Here is an 18,330-nt window from a genome sequence, read left to right as displayed (position 1 = left end):
AATTATAAAATTTGGCAAGTTCGAATGGAACATTCTCATCGGAATGAAAAATTCCTCAAACTTTATATTGAGAACATTGTCTTTTGAATATGTGAAATAGTTCTTCTTATATAACATATAATTTCTTCATTCAATGGAGGATCCTCCTTCAAAAAGGATAATTTTTTGTAATATACAAACCTAACATCATCAACAATCGCAGAACGCTTTCAAAAAATCAAACATAAACCTAAATAGGTACCAACTAGGTTTTCCAAACACACTTATGAATCCATCATGACAAACAGAACAATAGGAATAAGAGCAATGTACATATACCAATTCCCTTAAAAAAAACAATTATTCGCACAAATATGATTATGTGTTTTATGACCACTCAAATAAACACTATAAGGTACAAATCATTTCAAAGGTAAATAATAAGTCTTTTCAATTGGGGTTTATGAAACTTAAAACCGATCCAACAAAAACAACAACCATTTTACATAAAACGCAAAATTGATAGTCAAACCACAAATCACAAAAATAAAAAAAAACAAATATCTTATAATGAATATTTGAAAGGTCACCTTAGGGCCTGTTCATGAGTGGATGGATTTGAAAGAGAGAAAGTGGATGGATTTGAGTAGATATGAGAGTGAATTGCGTGTTGTGTTTTTAAGGGATTTATAGGTGATTATGAGTGAATTTAGAAGTAAAGTTTGCGAGTTATTTGATTTATGTGATAGATTAGAAAAAATGTTTTAATAAAGATGAAAGATAGATTACCATATTACCATTTATGTAATAAGTAGTATAAACTAGTAATAATGTTGCAGTAGGGACAATATAGTAAATATACAACTTTCATCCTCATATCTCATCTTCCATGCGAAGATTGCAAATTCATCTCATCCTGCAAATCTTCTCTCCTGCATCAACTCAAATCGTTACAAGTGAACACGAAAAAACTCGCAAATTCACTCCTTATTATAGAACATCCGCATAAGCGAACATGGTTTTAGTTAAACTTAGGATACAATAGAGGTTTGGAATAGGTCACCATTATTGACATTTTGTAATTTGGAAATTTATTACTTGTCAAATTTGGGTTTTATTTTATAATAACTTTATAACAACTAAAAATGTTATAAATTGTTATAATTAAAATTTTACATTTGAATTTATAAGATTATTATTTTTAAACTAACATTAACAATTGTTTAGAAATTATTTATAAGATTGTTATTTTTAAACCAACTTTTAGCAATTCTACATAAATTATTAATTATTGATATATAAATATTTAGAACAAAATTTAAAAAATGTTAAATGTAAAATATAAATCTAAATATACTTAGAAATATCAATTATAATAAAAATATTAAAAGTTATATTTATTCTCTATTTTTTAGGGATAAAAATGTCTCAATTTAAAAAGATATTGAGATTTTTCATATTAACATTGACATGTGACACTGTCATTCTTATGTCGCATGACCTCTGTCACGTGATATGATTCTAATTTGACACATAACATTTTTTTTATACTTTAAAAAGATAAAATAAAAAATTTAAAAATAAAAAAATGATGTGCTAATACATAACACATCAATTAATATCTTTAATATGTTAATATTGATATAACAGAACGTACTAAAAACAATCAAATTAAAAACAATCAAATTACAACATATTTTAAACAATATGACTTGAGACAACTTAAAAATATAATGATCTAATAAAGATCTATGAATTAAAACGGAAATCAACCGAAAATTTAAACCTAAGTGGATATATATATAACATATACACACATCTCAATAAAACTTAATAGTGTCAGACTTTAATGCAAAATTAATAATACATATATTTTACCATATAAACCAATCCTTACATATATTTTTTAAATTTAAATCAACAAATATGGATTTAAATAATAATTATATGATTTCTTTATTATTGTTATATACTTTATAGAAAAATTATTAGTATAATAACAATTTACTTGATATAACAAATTCTACACTTCCTTATTGCTAAAACTGATATATATTTATGTTTCCACTATATTTTAATAAATAATAATGCTTTTTTTTTTCACTCAACACAATTAAAAAAGAAAAAAGAAAACGACCCGTATGCACATACTAGTTTTAAAAAAAACCCATCAAGTTTAGTTTATTTATTTTAATAAATAACATTTACATTTTTTATATATTTGAAATTGATTTTAAATAAATATTTAAAATTTATTTATTTATTTTTTAAATATTGTCAAACTCCATTTTTAAACTATATACATATAATTTTACTTTTTCATTTTCTCTCTTCAGGTACTTTGACGAAGGTTATAAAATATATTTTAGTTATTAAAAATTATTTATAACATGATATTTTAATACACTGATTTTTCAGCCAATATACAGTATACAAACTTCTACATAGTGTACAATATACAGTATACAACAACCGGAAATTCATTATGCAAGCTTTTTAAATAATTAAATATAGTCAACTCAATATATAAGAAGTGGTAGAATTTTTTCTAAGCAAAAAACTTTGACAAATTATAAAGAAAAAAGGAAAAAATGTAATTTATTCATTATTATATATCAAACCAGTAGCGTCTGATAATTAATCAAGTTGTCTTAGTGACAAGTCAAATATTCAATCTATATACCAAAAAAACAGATTATTGGGTTTAGAGTTGGGCCTGTTGGGCCGCAAGCCCGGGATAAATTAGACAGCATGTGTCTCTTATAAAATGTCTAGGGTTTCTAGTGGTATGTGCTTCCGCCTCTGCCTGAAAGAAAGAGCGAAACCCTTCTCTGTTACTTCCAACAAGTTGCAGCTATTGTCATGGTGAGTTTTTCTCTCTCTGCAAAATCTCTTTTGAAAATGTTATTCCTTCTTATCCAAATTCATGTGAATTGTGATTGACTTTGTGGGTTATTTCTTGCAGGCACCAAAGAAGGATAAGGCTCCTCCACCTTCCTCCAAGCCCGCCAAATCTGGCGGTGGCAAGCAGAAGAAGAAGGTTCGTTTCTCGTCAAAGTTTCATTCTTTCTTAATATAGTTGTTGCCTGTTCCATTTGGTATTCCTGGGTCAACGCGGTTACCTTTATTTCATCATCTTCCCGAACTGTGTTATTTTTTTTTTGCGTTATTGATTTGTGTGATTAATGCAATGCAAGTGATGTAAGATGTGATGTTTTGGTGGAACTTGTGTTCAACAGAAGTGGAGCAAGGGAAAGCAAAAGGAGAAGGTGAATAACATGGTGCTGTTCGACCAGGGCACCTATGACAAACTCCTCTCAGAAGCACCCAAATACAAGCTCATCACTCCTTCCATTCTCTCTGATCGTTTGAGGGTATGTTTTTCTTCTCTTGTTCTGTCAATGTAATTTCGTTAGTTGTTTTGTAGATACGTTAATTTCTTGGAGAGGTTGTATCGGTTAGTGTTATTGATGCGTGAGTCGATGTAGGGTTTCTGCATTATTTTATCTGTTCGATTTTGAGTTTTATTTGGTTAGTGTTATGATTACCCATTACTCAAGACAAAGCATTTCTGGTTTTGTTTTCTATGTATGAATAGTTGTTTTTTGTCCATCATCTTGAAAAGAACTTGTAAACTGCACGTGGTAACTAACTAAATTGCCTTTGAGAAAATTAAGAGGCGATATTCTCTCACATCCATGACTGTTATCCACTGACCTTTTTGTTATGAAATTCTTAACTATTTTTATTGTTCAATAATTGTTATCAACTTCGCAATTTTTCTCCTAAATTCGTCAATCTAACAATTTCAGTTGATAATGTCACTGCAATGCCCTACTTTTGACTATTAAGTTATGAGTGGTAACCTTTTTGTAATTCGCACTTATACCTACAATTGTATTTGCTCAATGACTGTCATGAATTAATAAGTCAATCGTACATTGAATAATATATAATCGTTTTTCATGCACTTTACAGATAAATGGATCACTTGCAAGGAAGGCTATCAGAGAACTGATGGCTAGAGGTTCAATCAGGATGGTGTCTGCCCATGCAAGTCAGCAAATTTACACCAGGGCAACAAACACCTAATTGTGAGATTGTTCTTAGGTTATGGAGTAATCGTAGAAATAGTGAAGTATGTTCTTTTGAAGTTTAAGATGCATCTCATACTAGCTTCTCAGTTCTAGATTGTTGAATCAGGCTGAGGTTGTATTTTTGGTTTCCTTCCATGTTTGATCTTTTAAAATATTCTGGCTGTTTTTGTTTTGTTTACTTGATTTGTTAATGTGCCGGAGATTCTTTTTGAAATCAAAACCAATTGGAAAATGTCTGTTCCGGATATTTAGTAATGTGTTCTCGTTTGGCAGACTACTTCAGTTAAGCTAATTACATTTTGAATAGTGTTTTAACTGTTAAAACCAAATCGTAGAACTTTATATACATTTTTCGCATGTGATGTGGAATTTTCAACCAATATGTGATCTTTGATTAGTGTACCAGGACTAATGTATGTCGTGCCCATTCAAATTTGTTATGTTTTTATTGTGTATATTTACGTTAAAGATATTTTAAGTAATGTTAATGTTTCAGGGGAAAACGATGGAAAATGTTACAAATGTTTCGAATCATTGCACTTTTTGTAAACTAAGTTTAAAGTAGGAAATTCTACTTGTTGCCTTGGTAAATGTATAGGGTATAAAAGATATGAGGTTTGATACATGGATATGATATTCACGTTTATTTTAAAAATATTAATGTACGTGATATATATTGGAAAATGTCTTTTAGAATCAAACTCGACAAGAATTAAGGTGGTAAGTTACGCTAAAACGTGTTAAGTATGGTCTAATTTCCAATGTTCATATGTGTATATATATACTCTCCAACCACGTTGTAGACTTGGTTTAAGTGTTCAACCCACATGGTCTTTTGGATCAATGTGGAAGCTGATCAGGTTGTTGAAGAATGATTAAAATTTATTATTGCCTCAATTATATGCCATGGACTCAAAATTTCACTTGCTGAATGCAATTAACCCTATTTCTTGTGCTATCTTTGTACATAATGGGCAAACAGTAAATTAAAATTTATAATACACTATTACCGTCTGGAACTCATCTGGGGGATTTAATTTTGTAATGTACAATGGTACTTTGATACAAATTTTTTTATTACTTCCATTTGACACTATTCGGTACTATTTTTCTTTTATAAATACGGTAACTGTTTCTTTATAGAGAAAGCGAGAGGTTAAATGTTTAGTAATTAATTAGTGCTCAGAAACTTAAATGGTAAATTCTATTGATTCCACATTCACATGAACCAGACCACTATGAATATGATAGGAATAATAAAATGTGCATATGGGTATGGTTGCTATTTCATTCTTAGCTACATATATGCATGCATGCACATAAACATCAACAAATCAATTATGACATTGGGAACACTGCATCAACATTATAATCAAGACATGACCAACCATAGATGTCTGGAAATTAAGAGATACCCCTCAAACAATTTCTTTCATGTCTCAAACCTAACTGCTATTCACAATATAATTGTTTTCCTCCCGCAGACAAAAAATCTGATTTATAATAATGCTCACTCCAATAGCCTGCACTCGTGTAGTTCACAGCTTGAGATTTTATGACTTCAACCTGTAAAATGATGGAGGAGATATAATATCTACAGCAGATGCCATTCACTGAATTTGAGCACTCAATTATTTGATCAACTTTTCTTCTTGATTCACAATGTTTATTGTTATATGAACGTGTACTTAAATATTCGTTAAAAATGAAAATAATGCATGAACATGGCCATCTATGGCTAACCATTGACATCTGATGATTGAAAATAGAAAAAGATTTTTTTCAACCTTGACTCATTTTTGTCAGCAGGCAAGTTGAGAATAAATGCTGAAATTGATCTTCCAAATGCATAAATATGAACATTTAATTTGGACCTTTAGTGCTGAAAATAAATATATTTTGACATCAACAGACAGGTTTGTTGATCTTTAGTTCAACAGACAGGTTTGTTTCCAGACAAAAACTTCCATTACAATGCATACTCCGAAAATTTAGAATTTTTTTTCAGCAACCTGCAAAAGATACCATTTTCAAACAACCATGTGATGCTCAAGTAAAAATATTCAGGAGTGAAGTGAGTAGGAAACAAAGAGAAAACTATATAATCATCATAGATCTGAGATTCAAATCAAGATAATATAGTTGCTAGCTCCTTTGGTGACATATAGGAACACAAATATTCTACTTGTCTCCCTCAATTCATTTGCTATATATGGAGCTGATGGAAAACACTGAGACTCAGACTTCAGAACAAGTTATGCATATCATCTAACAAGAGTAAATGGAAACAAGCGCAAAGAAGTTTCTGCACATTCGGTGCAACAGTTTTCCATCTTCACCTCACCCACTTTTATCACAATTCCAGGATCACTTGCAGAGAATGAAAGTCTCTGAAGTCACCAGCACTTCTCTGTCATCATCTGGAAGTAGTCGTTGAACACTTTTCAAGGAAACTCATTAAAACAAGAGTATCCCTTCTCAATGTCTTCTTCAGCCACTAGTTGGAGAAAAAACAATCTAAGTGTTGTATGCGAACACCCAAATTCAATTTTTGACCTACTGTTGTACACAGATGTAATTAAAACTTGTTCTTTTACTAAATACAATAATCAGATAATCAAATTACAACCTTTCTTTCTTTATTTATATGTAGAGAATTTTCTTTCTTCTCTTGCTTTCTTTCTTTCTTTCTTTCTTCGCAAATTCTTTGTCCATGTGTGAATTTTGCTTGCTTGATTGAATGGACAGAAGAAAGTGAAGAATGAATTTAGAGCAAGGTTCAAAGGAATGAAGAGAAGCCCTCCAGAATAATATTTTTCTTTAATGCCATTATAAACTGCATAACCCATTTCAAACCCAGTATTTGTGGATGTTCAATCACCTTGTTTCCATTCCAATCTCCAAATGAAGATTTATTCCTCACCTAAGCAATAAAAATCTACGGAGAAATGATGAAAAGATTCACAGAGCAGCTAATATAATAATAACTTAATCAGGAACCCCTCCATATCAATTATTAAACCCACATGGGATTCAAAACCAGTTTGAAATTGAATCCATATATTGTTCGCTGTCAAGGTTACTACTGCAAATAGGTTGAAGAGTAAACAATAGTCAAAATTAAGTGTCTGCACATGTTTCTTTCTTTCAAGCGCTGAAATTCAATGCAGAACGTGATTTTTGTCTTCCTGTAATGAGGGAAAAGCCAAAGTTGTCATTTGTCAGTTACTTATATTATTATGATTCTTTATTATCAGTTTCCCGTGTTCCGAGCAGTTGCTGTTCAGTGCAACAGTTCATTTATAACGGCAAGTGATTCATACGATTCCACTCATGCAACTGATGATTTGTATTTAAGGTTATTCTATTTGCAAAAGATAATATTATACCTGCATTTCTTGCAATGAAGAAAGGAATAGCCATTAGACAATGCCACTCGTGAGTTTGATGCATTGATAACACCAATATGGATTACTACAAGCGTGTGCTGTGAAAAAAAAAGCAAGTCATGAGTTGTAGTGTTCCTATGCAAGAGACACTGCATTAACATTACTGAGATCTTCGATAAATCTGAATCTGAATCAGTTAGCCCCTATGGATTTTTGTTAATATTTGATTCCTTCTGTCTCCTGAACTCGCAATATATATTGAGATAATCTCAGTGGAAGGAAGGTATATCCAAAGACTCAATTGTATAGAGTCAATCTCAAAGCCTTTCTCTTGTTTGAGAAAATGCCAGCCACCCCTTTTAGCCCAAAATCTCATTCTCATCACCAATCTCGCTCAAAGAGCTTGCCTTGTAAACCACACCCTCTTATTCTACAATGCAATCAACACTTGGGAAGTTTAGAGGCTTCAGCTTCAGCTTCAGATGCAACTTCCTCTTCATCATCATTGTTCAGACAAAAACTAACTGGTCTGCAGACTTTGCACGATTGTATTGAAAAGCTGGTTCTGCTGCCTTATTCTCAAGAAGTCCTAGTCCAAGAGCGTCAAGAGAAGTGGGTAGAAGAGCTTTTGGATGGATCTTTAAGGCTCCTAGATGTATGTGCTGCTGCAAAGGACGCTTTGCTTCACACAAAAGAATGTGCACGAGAACTTCAATCGATTATGAGAAGAAAAAGAGGAGGTGAAATGGAAGTGGCAGCTGAGGTCAGGAAATTCTTGGCTTCTAGGAAGGTAGTAAAGAAGGTGATCCTCAAAGCGTTGGAGAATTTGCAGGCAACTGTGAAGAAAGCAAAATTTTCTCCGAGCAACAAGGATCACCGAACCACAACCTTGGCTAACTTGTTCAAAGATGTAGAAGTAATCACTCTTTCCATATTGGAGTCACTGATGAACTTCATCTCTGGATCAGCACAAGCCAAACCAAGTAAATGGTCTTTGGTTTCCAAACTCATGCACAACAAAAAGGTCACTTCTACACAAGAATCAGATCAGAATGAATTCTCCAATGTGGATGCTGCATTGCAGTCGTTTGTGTTTCACATGACAAGAAAGTCTGACAACATCAATAGTTTGCAGAACCATTTACAAGATTTAGAGTCAGTCATTCAAGACTTCGTGGAAGGACTTGAAACTCTTTTTAAACGTTGTATTAAAATCAGAGTTTCTCTTCTCAACATCCTCAACCACTAGCTGTACAAATCCGTGCCAATGTTTTGTGATTATGTCAATGAAATTGGCTCCTAATTTAGATGATAATCTTTTTATACCATTTTTTGTTTTTGTTTCATATGTTGTTTATTTCCTCAGTAACTCTTTCTGCATAGCTTTTGCAATTTGATGCATTTTCCCTATCAAATTGGAAAGCTTTTCCGTTATGGCTGTAAATCTAGCCTGTGAAGTGTATATGGTTATCAGCAAGTGTATTTTTAATTTTCCCTGCATCTTTTCTACTGTTATTGCCATTGTTATATGACATTGTATCATTGATTTTGCTAATAACAATCCCTTCAACAAAGTGCTAACTGTTAAAATTTCTCAAAATGCTTTATAAGAAAATGCATTAAGAAATAACTAATAACTTCCACTTGGAAAACAAGAATATTATGCAAAAAAATATTAATGTATTGACGCAGAAGAAATTGCCACTAACCTCCACTTATTGTTGTTCACGTGTCAATTAAACATGTAACTTACAACATAAAAAACGGAAGCAGAAGAAAATTAATTAACAGGTATTGAGGTGGGGAATAAACATTGCCACCAAGAAGTAGCCAATATATGACTATATCAGAAGATGAAGTTTTCTCCTGTCGTGAATCTGTCCTGTTGTAGTTAGACAATTTCATAGACTGAAAATCAATTATGTTAGGAAACAGCTTTTTTCTTCCTCCAGACAGAAGCTCACATTACAATGCATGCATCACACAGCATGAACTAGTGTATTCTCAAGATATGCCACTTTGCAAGAATCCATGTGATTCCCATGTCACAAGTAAAAAATTGAGTGCGTAATGGTAAATCAAAGTGGAATCAACACTTTTAAATGGCGCTTTTATGTTTTTCTCATAACTTTAAAATGACTCAATGAAACCTTTTGGGTTACAAGGTTATAATGTATTGGAGGAACAAGCCTCGGTTTCCAACTCAAGAAAACTCTATGCACTTCAAATTGCTATATGCAAGTCCCACATCTTTTAGAATATTAGAAAAACAAGTCTTTATAAATCGTCTGACAAACATGTCTGCTCGCCGAGCTGGGTAACGTCAGCTTGTGACCTGAGTGGGGGCATTGAGGTGATGGGACAAGGCTTTAGCTTGCTAAGCTGGTCTGAAGGATGCATTGCTGGCTTGCCCACTCCAAGTTTAGAGTTGAGCCATGGGATCTTTGCGAAGGCATTGGTCTCGTGTCTCTTAGACTAGAGGGCACCGCGTGAGGCTGGCTTCACAGAGCAGCGACACTATCACCTTTTTTTTTCTAATTGTTGGATGATATAATCTTTCTATATACCATTTTTTTATTGTTTCATATGTTGTTTATTTCCTCAGTACTCTTTCTGCATAGTTTTTGCAATTTGATGAAAATGGCAACAAAGCGAGTACATGATTTCTGAGCTGTCCTTGCATTTAATTTTCTGGTAACAAGATCATAAGAAAATGCATTAAGAAGCAGAAGAAATTACCACTAACCTCCACTAATTGTTGTTCACGTGTCAATTAACATGTAGCTTACAACATACAAAACGGAAGCAGAAGAAGATTGATTAACATTGCCACCAAGAAGTAGCCAATATATTTATTAGTATATCAGAAAGATGAAGTTTTCTCTTGTCGTGAATCTGTCCTGTTGTAGGTAGACAATTTCATAGACTCAAAATCAATTATGTTAGACAGAAGCTCAAATTACAATGCATGCATCACACAGCATGAACTAGTTTATTCTCAAGATATGCCACTTTTCAAGAATCCATGTGATTCCCAACTCACAAGTAAACAATTGAGGGATGAGTTGGAACCATGATGCGTAATGGTTAAGATGCTGAGATCCAAATCAAGATGATATAATTGCATACTCATTAGGTGACATTGGAGGAAAAAAAAAATCCTTTTGTCTCCCTTATTCTGTTTCTTCATTTGCTATATATAATACAAATGCCTACCACAACAAGCAGCAAACAAACTCTCTGAGAAGAAAAAATGGCAGTGATTGAAAAGAAAACACAAAACTCTCTACATCTTCGCAGCAACAGCTTGCCCTCTGCAGCTCACCCTTTTGCATCACAATTTGAGGATCATTTGAGAAGATTGAGTGGTTCTGAAGCCACTTCTTCATTGTCATCATCTTCAGTGAGCCACAAACTCAACGAGATGCTGGATTTGCAAGATTACACTGATAAGTTGCTTCAATTGCCAACTGAACAGCAAGTTTTAGCACGGGAGTGCAATGAAAAATGGGTGGATTTCCTACTAGAAGGGTCTCTTAGGCTCTTAGATATCTGTGGTGAAGCTAAAGATTGTCTTCAGCAATCAAAGGAAAGCATGTGCGACTTAATGTCAGTCATCAGAAGAAAGAAAGGCAATGAAACCGGATTCGCGGTTGAAAGTGTGAAATACTTATCTGTGAGGAAGAAGATCAAGAAGCAAATCCAAAAGGCCCTGAAAAATTTGAAGCACAAGGACAACAACACTTCACCTATGCTCAGTTTCTTAAATGAAGCAGAAGCAATCACCATGAGCTCATTAGAAAGTGTGTTACTTTTTATCTCTGCTCCAAAAGAACATAGCAGATGGTCAGCAATCTCCAAGTTGGTGCAACCCAAGAGAGTTATTTGTGACTCTCAAGAATCAACCATAAATGAATTTGAAAAGGTGGATGCAGCTTTGCAGTGTCTCATCAGTCACAAACCTTCATCTGTTGAGAATTTTCAAAGTCATGTGGAAAATTTGGAGCTGTGCATCCAAGATCTGGAGATAGGAGTTGATCACCTCTCAAGAAAATTAATTAGAAACAGGGTTTCCCTTCTCAACATCTTCAACCACTAATCATAGCATCTATATGATTTTTGTGCACTCAATTTTCCCCCATGAGTGTCACAAACTGTACATGAATGTGATATAATCTGTTTATAATTTTACTGAATACATATTATTTAAGGATCAAACTGTTGTTACTCCAGCATCTATCTCTTTTGTTCAGTTCTTTACTCTCAACATCATACCTCAAATGTTCACCAGTAAAACAGTAAACATACTTTTTTCAGTCCCAGAGTGAAAAAAGAAGAAAAGTATACTCTTATTCATTTTATTAGTCCACCTAAAGATGTTACATATACCGATAGCATGGTGCTAATCACAATTTTTAATCAAGTTTTATTTCTTCTTTCTGGGAAAAGCAAAATTAAAGTAGGAGAAGCAACATAAACAATTTTAAACTTATGCAAATCATGTGCTGAAGGCATATATTAGCTGGTGGTCATACAACTGCCATTAGGTTGATGTTTAAAGCACATGTTTTCATGTTTTATTTTCTAAGGAAAATAGAAAACAATATAGTTTTGCTTAGGTGGAGACGACACTGTCACAAATTGTTCACTCTATTACGAATTGAGGAGGTATATAGAAAAAATAGGTTATCTTTATATTTTAATAAAAGGGTTTTATTGTTATCCTTATAACACTTATGGGGTGTAAGAAGAAATTATGAAGGTGCAGAAAACAATTTTTCTGTCTTTTGGGCCTGGTGAATCAGAATTGGAGATCCATAAAGAATTATGGATATATCAAAATTGAATTTTTCTGGTGAGGATATCAAAGTGGAATCAACAGTTTTAAATGGCACTTTTATGTTTTTCTCATCACTTTAAAATGGAATCAACGAAACCTTTTAGGTTACAAGATAATGTATTACGATGTATCGTATCATAACATGGAGAAAACAGAAATGGAGGAACAAGCCTCAGTTTCCAACTCAAGACTCCTTGTTCTTAACATTGCCATCTGAAGTTCCACATCGTTCAGAATATTAGATGAACTAGTCTTTATATATGATCTGACAGACATGTCAGTTCGCCGAGCTGGGTAATGTCAGCTTATGACCCAAGTGGGGGCATCAGGGTGACTGGACAAGGCTTTAGCTTGCTGAGCTGACCTAGTGGTTGCATTGTGCTGGCTTGCCCACTCCAAGTTGAGAGTTGAGCCATGGAATCTTTGCGAAAGCATTGGTTTCTTGGTTCCTAGACAGGAGGGCACCGCGTTAGGCTGGCTTCACAGAGCAGCGACCACCTCCGGCTCCCGACAGTGGAGGGACTACAGGCTGCCGCACCTCTAGGTCATTAAGCTTGGTGAGCCCAGCTCTTGAACTATCACCTTTTTTTTCTTTTATTTTCTCGGTCTCTATTTTAAACACTGCATAAGAATCGCCACCAATATCACAGTTGATGAAGATTCCTCTTGTCCTTAACCTGACCTGTTCTAGGCAGACAATCATAGACTTTAAAGTCAATTATGTTAGGAAACAGCTCCACACAAAGCTCCCATTGCAAATGCATGCATCAACTATTATATCATCAAGATATGCCATTTTGCAATCTGCCATGTCATTCCCAACTCATAAATACAAATTTGTGGGATGAGTTGGATGCATTGCAACATAACAGTGATGATGCTAATATCCAAATCAAGATGATAGAATTGCATACTCATTAGGTGACATTTCAGGAAAAAAATGATTCCTTTTGTCTCCCATAATGTGTAATCACAAACAGAGTTTCCCTTCTCAACATCTTCAACCACTAATCATTGTATACACATGATTTTCGCGCACTCAATTTTCCTCCATGAGTGTCACAACTGTACATGAATGTGATTAAATTTTGTTTATAATATATTGAAACATCTATCTATTGTTACTCCAACATCTATCTCTTGTTGCAACAAACCGTGTCACTGATTAGCTTTAGCATGTTGAAATAGTCACATTTTCCATGCTTTAATCATTAAATATACAGACCAGAAGAGTTGTTTCAAGTGAAAAGAACAGTGAGACTTAATATTTTTACTCTGACTCATGAAAGGTAAGAGTATCAATCCAGCTCCTATATATTCTGATCTCAGTTATGAAATTCTAAGTTCATAAATGGATTCCTTAGTATGAAAACCTAGATTAAAATAAAAGTTATAAAATAAAACAAGTCTGTTGTTTTACTTATAAAGTATGTATGTGGGAATTATGATTGCTTTTCTAGTTTTTGTTTTAGTTTTAATTTTTTTATTTGCATTATTTCTTTTGAAAACAACCTTGTATAATGTTTTAAGTCAATTAATAGATGAAGGATTTAAATGTACAAGCAAAACACTGAAAATATATATATAGTTATTAAAAGATTAATAATGATAAGTGTGAGATCTTGAACTCAAAATTTTCAAAATATACATGATTTTCTATTTGTGATCAACTTTTTCTTCTTCTTTTTGCATGATTAGTTATGATTTATGACAATCTAAATTTTGAATAAGTTTTTTATTCGATTGAAAATTCATTTGAATATTTATGTCGTAATTTTGATATGTTATAATGAAATTTTAGAGGCAAGAGAAATGCTCGTCCTTACTTTTTTTTTTCAGAGAAAAAAAATAAAAATCTAATATATAATAATGAGATTGTCTTGTTTGACTTTTTATATAATTATTGATTTTGTTAAATTTGTAACTGATGTAGTTTAACTTGTTTTGTGATGTATTTTAAAGTAAGACTTCTCTTTATTTTGTCGTAAAAGTATAAACAATTTGTTCTTACATATGTATCTATATGTAGATTAAATTTTAATAAACACCATGTATGTTTAACGATATATTTGAAGATATTTAGTATTATATTTGTTAAACAAATACAAATTAATTTTCTTTACACAAATAAATACATATTAAACAAGTAAAGTACATCCGGTAGCTCTACTTTGTGGAGTATTACATCATGTGAAGGTGCATCCTTTACAATAGAACCACCCACGTTAGAAATTTCAATATAATCTCTCTAACGAGATGAGTTTGTAGGTTTTTGTCACTCATTATCCAAAGAGGCACCGTCCATTATCCTTGTCATATTTTAATAAAAGGGTTTTATTTTTATCTTTATAATAACACTTATGGGGTGTAAGAATAAATGATGAAAGTGCAAAAAACAATTTTTCAGTCTTTTGGGGATCCATAAAGAATTACGGATATATCAAAATTGAATTTTTCTGTGAGGTTATTAAAGTGGATTCAACACTTTTAAATGGTGGCACTTTGTTTTTCTCATCACTTTAACATGGACTCAACGAAACCTTTTAGGTTGCAAGGTTATATTGTATTATGTACCATACCCTAACATGGAGAAAATAGACAGGGAGGAACAAGCCTCAGTTTCCAACTCAAGACTCCAGGTAGTTAACACTGCAATCTTCAAGTCCCACATCGTTCAGAATATTAGACAAAGTAGTCTTTATATATGCTCTGACAGACATGTCAGTTCGCCGAGCTGGGTAATGCCAGCTTGTGACTCAAGTGAGGGCATCAGGGTGACTGGACAAGGCTTTAGCTTGCTGAGCTGACCTAGTGGGTTGCATTGTGCTTGCTTGCCCACTCCAAGTTGAGAGTTGAGCCATGGGATCTTTGCGAAGGCATTGGTTTCCTGGTTCCTAGACAGGAGGGCACTGCGTTAGGCTGGCTTCACAGAGCAGCGACTACCTCCGGTTCTTGACAGTGGAGGGACCACAGGCTGCCGCACCTCTATGTCACTAAGCTTGGTGAGCCCAGCTCTTGAACTGCCACCTTTTTTCATTTTTCCACCACCGTTAACAAGCTTAGCTTCTTAGATGAGAAACAATCACGCTGCATTCATGATCTCCAAATAGCTGTTGATCAGAAACAGAGTTTCCCATAGATGTTATAGTCTATTGTTTATTATTCAATTATACACATGGACACGAGGGGTGACACAATGAAAAACATTTTTTAAAAAACTAATCTTCAGAGTAGTTGCTGCGAATCGTGTGTTGCATGATACCATATTAATTAAGAGAAACGAGGTGTCAGGAGATTCCCTGTGGGAGACATTGCACTAACATTAATAAGGTTATGTTTTTATTCAAATCTTGATTCGTTAGCACTCATTGATCTTTGCTTAAGATGTGAGACTCCATGCATTATATACATCTTGAGCACATGACACCGGAATGAAGTTGAATCTACATGCTCAATTTTACCTACATCTTGTATTTTTCTGATTCAAATTTTTAATTTAGATGGTAGCTCGAAGCAAAAACCTCACGTTCCTAACCATTAGACAGTTTTGTATTAAACCAATGAGATGCAGTTCTTGTTTCTGCATGAGAGACATGCTCAGCAGTACTGCACCCACTGTTTAAGACATCAAATAGTCCACACGTGCAGATCAATTACTTCATTGAATGCAAGTTTTTTCTGGCAAATGATTCCAATTGAAAAAACTTCAATCATTGAAGTGAGAGAGAAAAATGCAGCAAAGTGTTAGTTGGAGAGTTTCCATGTGGGAGACACTTTCCTAACAATTATGTGATCATGTTTAGATCCAAATCTTGATTTGTTAGCACTTATTCATATTAGTTTAAGATGAGATTCCTTGTGTCCTCAACACAACACCCTGTTATATATATTCAGAAGATGGCATTAACAAGAAGGTAGATCAAAAAACTGAATTTCTAGCCTTCTCTGAGAAAAAAAAATGGCTACCTCACAATTGAACTCAAAATCCCATTTCCATGCTCGTTCAAACAGTTTACCCTCTAGACCACACCCACTTATTCTACAATGCAATGAGCACTTGGAGAGGTTAAAGGCTTCCAATGAAACCTCTTCTTCCTCTTCAACACTTAGCCACAAGCTAGGATTGTTGCAAGATCTACATGAATGTGTAGAAAAACTGTTCCAGCTTCCCCTAACTCAAGAAGCACTTCACCGTGAGAGTGAAGAAAACTGGGTGGAAGAGCTTCTGAATGGATCCTTAAGGCTCTTAGATGTGTGCACAACCGCCAAAGACTCTCTGCTACACACAAAAGAGTGCATCAGAGAACTTCAATCGATTATGAGAAGGAGAAAAGGGGGTGAAGTGGAACTCAGATCAGAGATTAAAAAGTTCTTGACTTCAAGAAAAGTGGTCAAAAGGGCCATCTCAAAAGCCTTGGCAAATTTGAAGGGTGCCACAAGAAAATGCAGCATGGCACCTGCAAACAAAGATAATCAAACAGTGGCTTTGGTTAGTTTAATGGAGAACGTTGAAATGGTAACTCTATCAGCATTTCAGACACTGCTTCATTTGATCTCAGGGAGTGCACAATCGAAGTCAAGTAGCTGGATTTTGGTTTCTAAGATAATGCAGACGAAGAAAGTAGGGTGCTCTAGGTTGGAAGATGAACGTGAATTTGCCCAGCTTGATGCAGCATTGCAATCCTGCATGTTTTCTCAGACTGGTAAATCTGAAAACATGAGTAGACTGCAAAACCAGTTGGAGAAAGTGGAGTCGGTTGTTCAAGATCTTGAAGAAGGTTTTGAATTTCTGTTTAGGCGTTTGATAAAGACCAGAGTTTCCCTTCTTAACACCCTCAATCACTAGTTATGATTATTGGGGCATCCAAATTTTGTAATGTATATATATACAGAGAGATAAATTGAAACATTTTACTCAGATTTTGGTTTTGACACCATTCAAGGAATTGAACACTTTTAACACCACTTGCCAACAATTCACTGATATTACACAAAAATGGAAGTAAATGTAACATTAAGTAACTATTGTTCAAGTGGGTATATTCACGAAAGTCCAACGTCGATTACTAGAAAGTCCCACATCGATAATCAATAAAAATAGAAGAAGAATCTCCTAAAACCAAGATGGTCCACAACTGAAAGTAGATTCAGAAATTGCCATCAAATTAAACTATTTAAGAAATTCAAGATGAATTAAGATTCCTATATTTGATAAAAATAAATAAAACAAAATATATAATATATAAATAGAAAGATCCATAAAATTGATATTTTAAAGTTTTGTGTTGAAAATTATTATAATATTTTATATGTACTTGTTCATTCAGACTTAAATTCTCTAATAATTTAATCAAGACTTATATCTCTCATAATAGGGATATTTTAGAAGAAATGACTTATATAATTGAGTATATATATATCTAGATTTTTATCTGCCAGTAATCAATTTAGGAGATTAATAAAAAAACAGTTTATATTTTATCATATTAAAATTACTTTCTATGTCTAATTTGATATTTCTTATATTTCTGTTGGACAATTGAAAAATAGTTATTTTTAAACAGACAGATAAATGAAGTAAAAAATTGTTTTAGAAATGGAAAGATAAAAGATTGTAACAAAGAACATTAGATAAAATTAATTAGGAAATAAAATAATAAATACACATTCACAATTTGATTGGAGGATGAAAAAGAAAATGGAGATAGGTAATGTAATTTGAGTCAGTTCTTTGAACATAAAATTAATGTGATTAGAGATCTACTTATCCACTGATTATGATTAAAAGCATAACATTAGCAAACATGGCACGTGAATTTTGTCACTTTGTAACTTGTTTTCTTCTATTTACACACCCACCCTCTAATTTGCCAAGTGTTAGAAACCATGTTAAATGTGTTATATAATGAATGTGTATAAAAAAAAAAGAAAAAAGAAAAAGATGCAATTAGTTTATGAAATACCTCCTCTGATTCGAAAAGAGATAACTAATTTAAGAACAGATTGAAAATAATAATACTTCATC

General features: G+C 33.2%; 4 protein-coding genes and 3 non-coding genes across 7 annotated transcripts; all 7 read left to right on the top strand.

Moving 5' to 3' along the window:
- The first annotated feature begins 2,705 nt into the window (after positions 1-2,705).
- Positions 2,706-4,323, top strand: LOC114168150 (small ribosomal subunit protein eS25). The gene is made up of 4 exons (XM_028052885.2): positions 2,706-2,844; positions 2,945-3,019; positions 3,219-3,353; positions 3,958-4,323. The coding sequence occupies exons 1-4, from the start codon at positions 2,842-2,844 to the stop codon at positions 4,069-4,071; spliced, it is 327 nt and encodes a 108-aa protein (XP_027908686.1). The 5' UTR covers positions 2,706-2,841; the 3' UTR covers positions 4,072-4,323.
- A 3,354-nt stretch (positions 4,324-7,677) lies between these two features.
- On the top strand, positions 7,678-8,942 carry LOC114168149 (uncharacterized). The gene has a single exon (XM_028052884.2). The coding sequence runs from the start codon at positions 7,809-7,811 to the stop codon at positions 8,712-8,714; it is 906 nt and encodes a 301-aa protein (XP_027908685.1). The 5' UTR covers positions 7,678-7,808; the 3' UTR covers positions 8,715-8,942.
- An 830-nt stretch (positions 8,943-9,772) lies between these two features.
- On the top strand, positions 9,773-10,069 carry LOC146881930 (signal recognition particle RNA). Its single transcript, XR_014986851.1, has one exon.
- A 592-nt stretch (positions 10,070-10,661) lies between these two features.
- Positions 10,662-11,683, top strand: LOC114170602 (uncharacterized). The gene has a single exon (XM_028056115.2). It carries the CDS (start codon positions 10,719-10,721, stop codon positions 11,562-11,564), a length of 846 nt encoding a protein of 281 aa, XP_027911916.1. The 5' UTR covers positions 10,662-10,718; the 3' UTR covers positions 11,565-11,683.
- Positions 11,684-12,589: 906 nt separating this feature from the next.
- Positions 12,590-12,891, top strand: LOC146881929 (signal recognition particle RNA). Its single transcript, XR_014986699.1, has one exon.
- A 2,121-nt stretch (positions 12,892-15,012) lies between these two features.
- LOC114169086 (uncharacterized) lies at positions 15,013-17,222 on the top strand. The gene has a single exon (XM_028054107.2). The coding sequence runs from the start codon at positions 16,264-16,266 to the stop codon at positions 17,149-17,151; it is 888 nt and encodes a 295-aa protein (XP_027909908.1). The 5' UTR covers positions 15,013-16,263; the 3' UTR covers positions 17,152-17,222.
- LOC146881928 (signal recognition particle RNA) lies at positions 15,034-15,336 on the top strand. The gene has a single exon (XR_014986835.1).
- Positions 17,223-18,330: the final 1,108 nt, after the last annotated feature.

Source organism: Vigna unguiculata, chromosome 11 (assembly GCF_037176805.1).
Source record: "Vigna unguiculata cultivar grain cowpea cultivar isolate G323 ecotype 2 chromosome 11, ASM3717680v1, whole genome shotgun sequence".
In the NCBI taxonomy this organism is placed as follows: Eukaryota; Viridiplantae; Streptophyta; class Magnoliopsida; order Fabales; family Fabaceae; genus Vigna; species Vigna unguiculata.
The sequence above is the reverse complement of the archived record's forward strand: the minus strand, read 5'-3'. Positions and strand labels throughout refer to the sequence as shown.

Bases quoted from the DNA above. Each gene is read 5' to 3' on its own strand.
- LOC114170602 (XM_028056115.2), top strand. From the start codon at position 10,719: ATGGCAGTGATTGAAAAGAAAACACAAAACTCTCTACATCTTCGCAGC.
- LOC114168150 (XM_028052885.2), top strand. The intron at 3,020-3,218 runs GTTCGTTTCTCG...TGTGTTCAACAG, and splicing joins GTGGCAAGCAGAAGAAGAAG to AAGTGGAGCAAGGGAAAGCA. The intron at 3,354-3,957 runs GTATGTTTTTCT...TGCACTTTACAG, and splicing joins TTCTCTCTGATCGTTTGAGG to ATAAATGGATCACTTGCAAG.
- LOC114168149 (XM_028052884.2), top strand. From the start codon at position 7,809: ATGCCAGCCACCCCTTTTAGCCCAAAATCTCATTCTCATCACCAATCT.
- LOC114169086 (XM_028054107.2), top strand. From the start codon at position 16,264: ATGGCTACCTCACAATTGAACTCAAAATCCCATTTCCATGCTCGTTCA.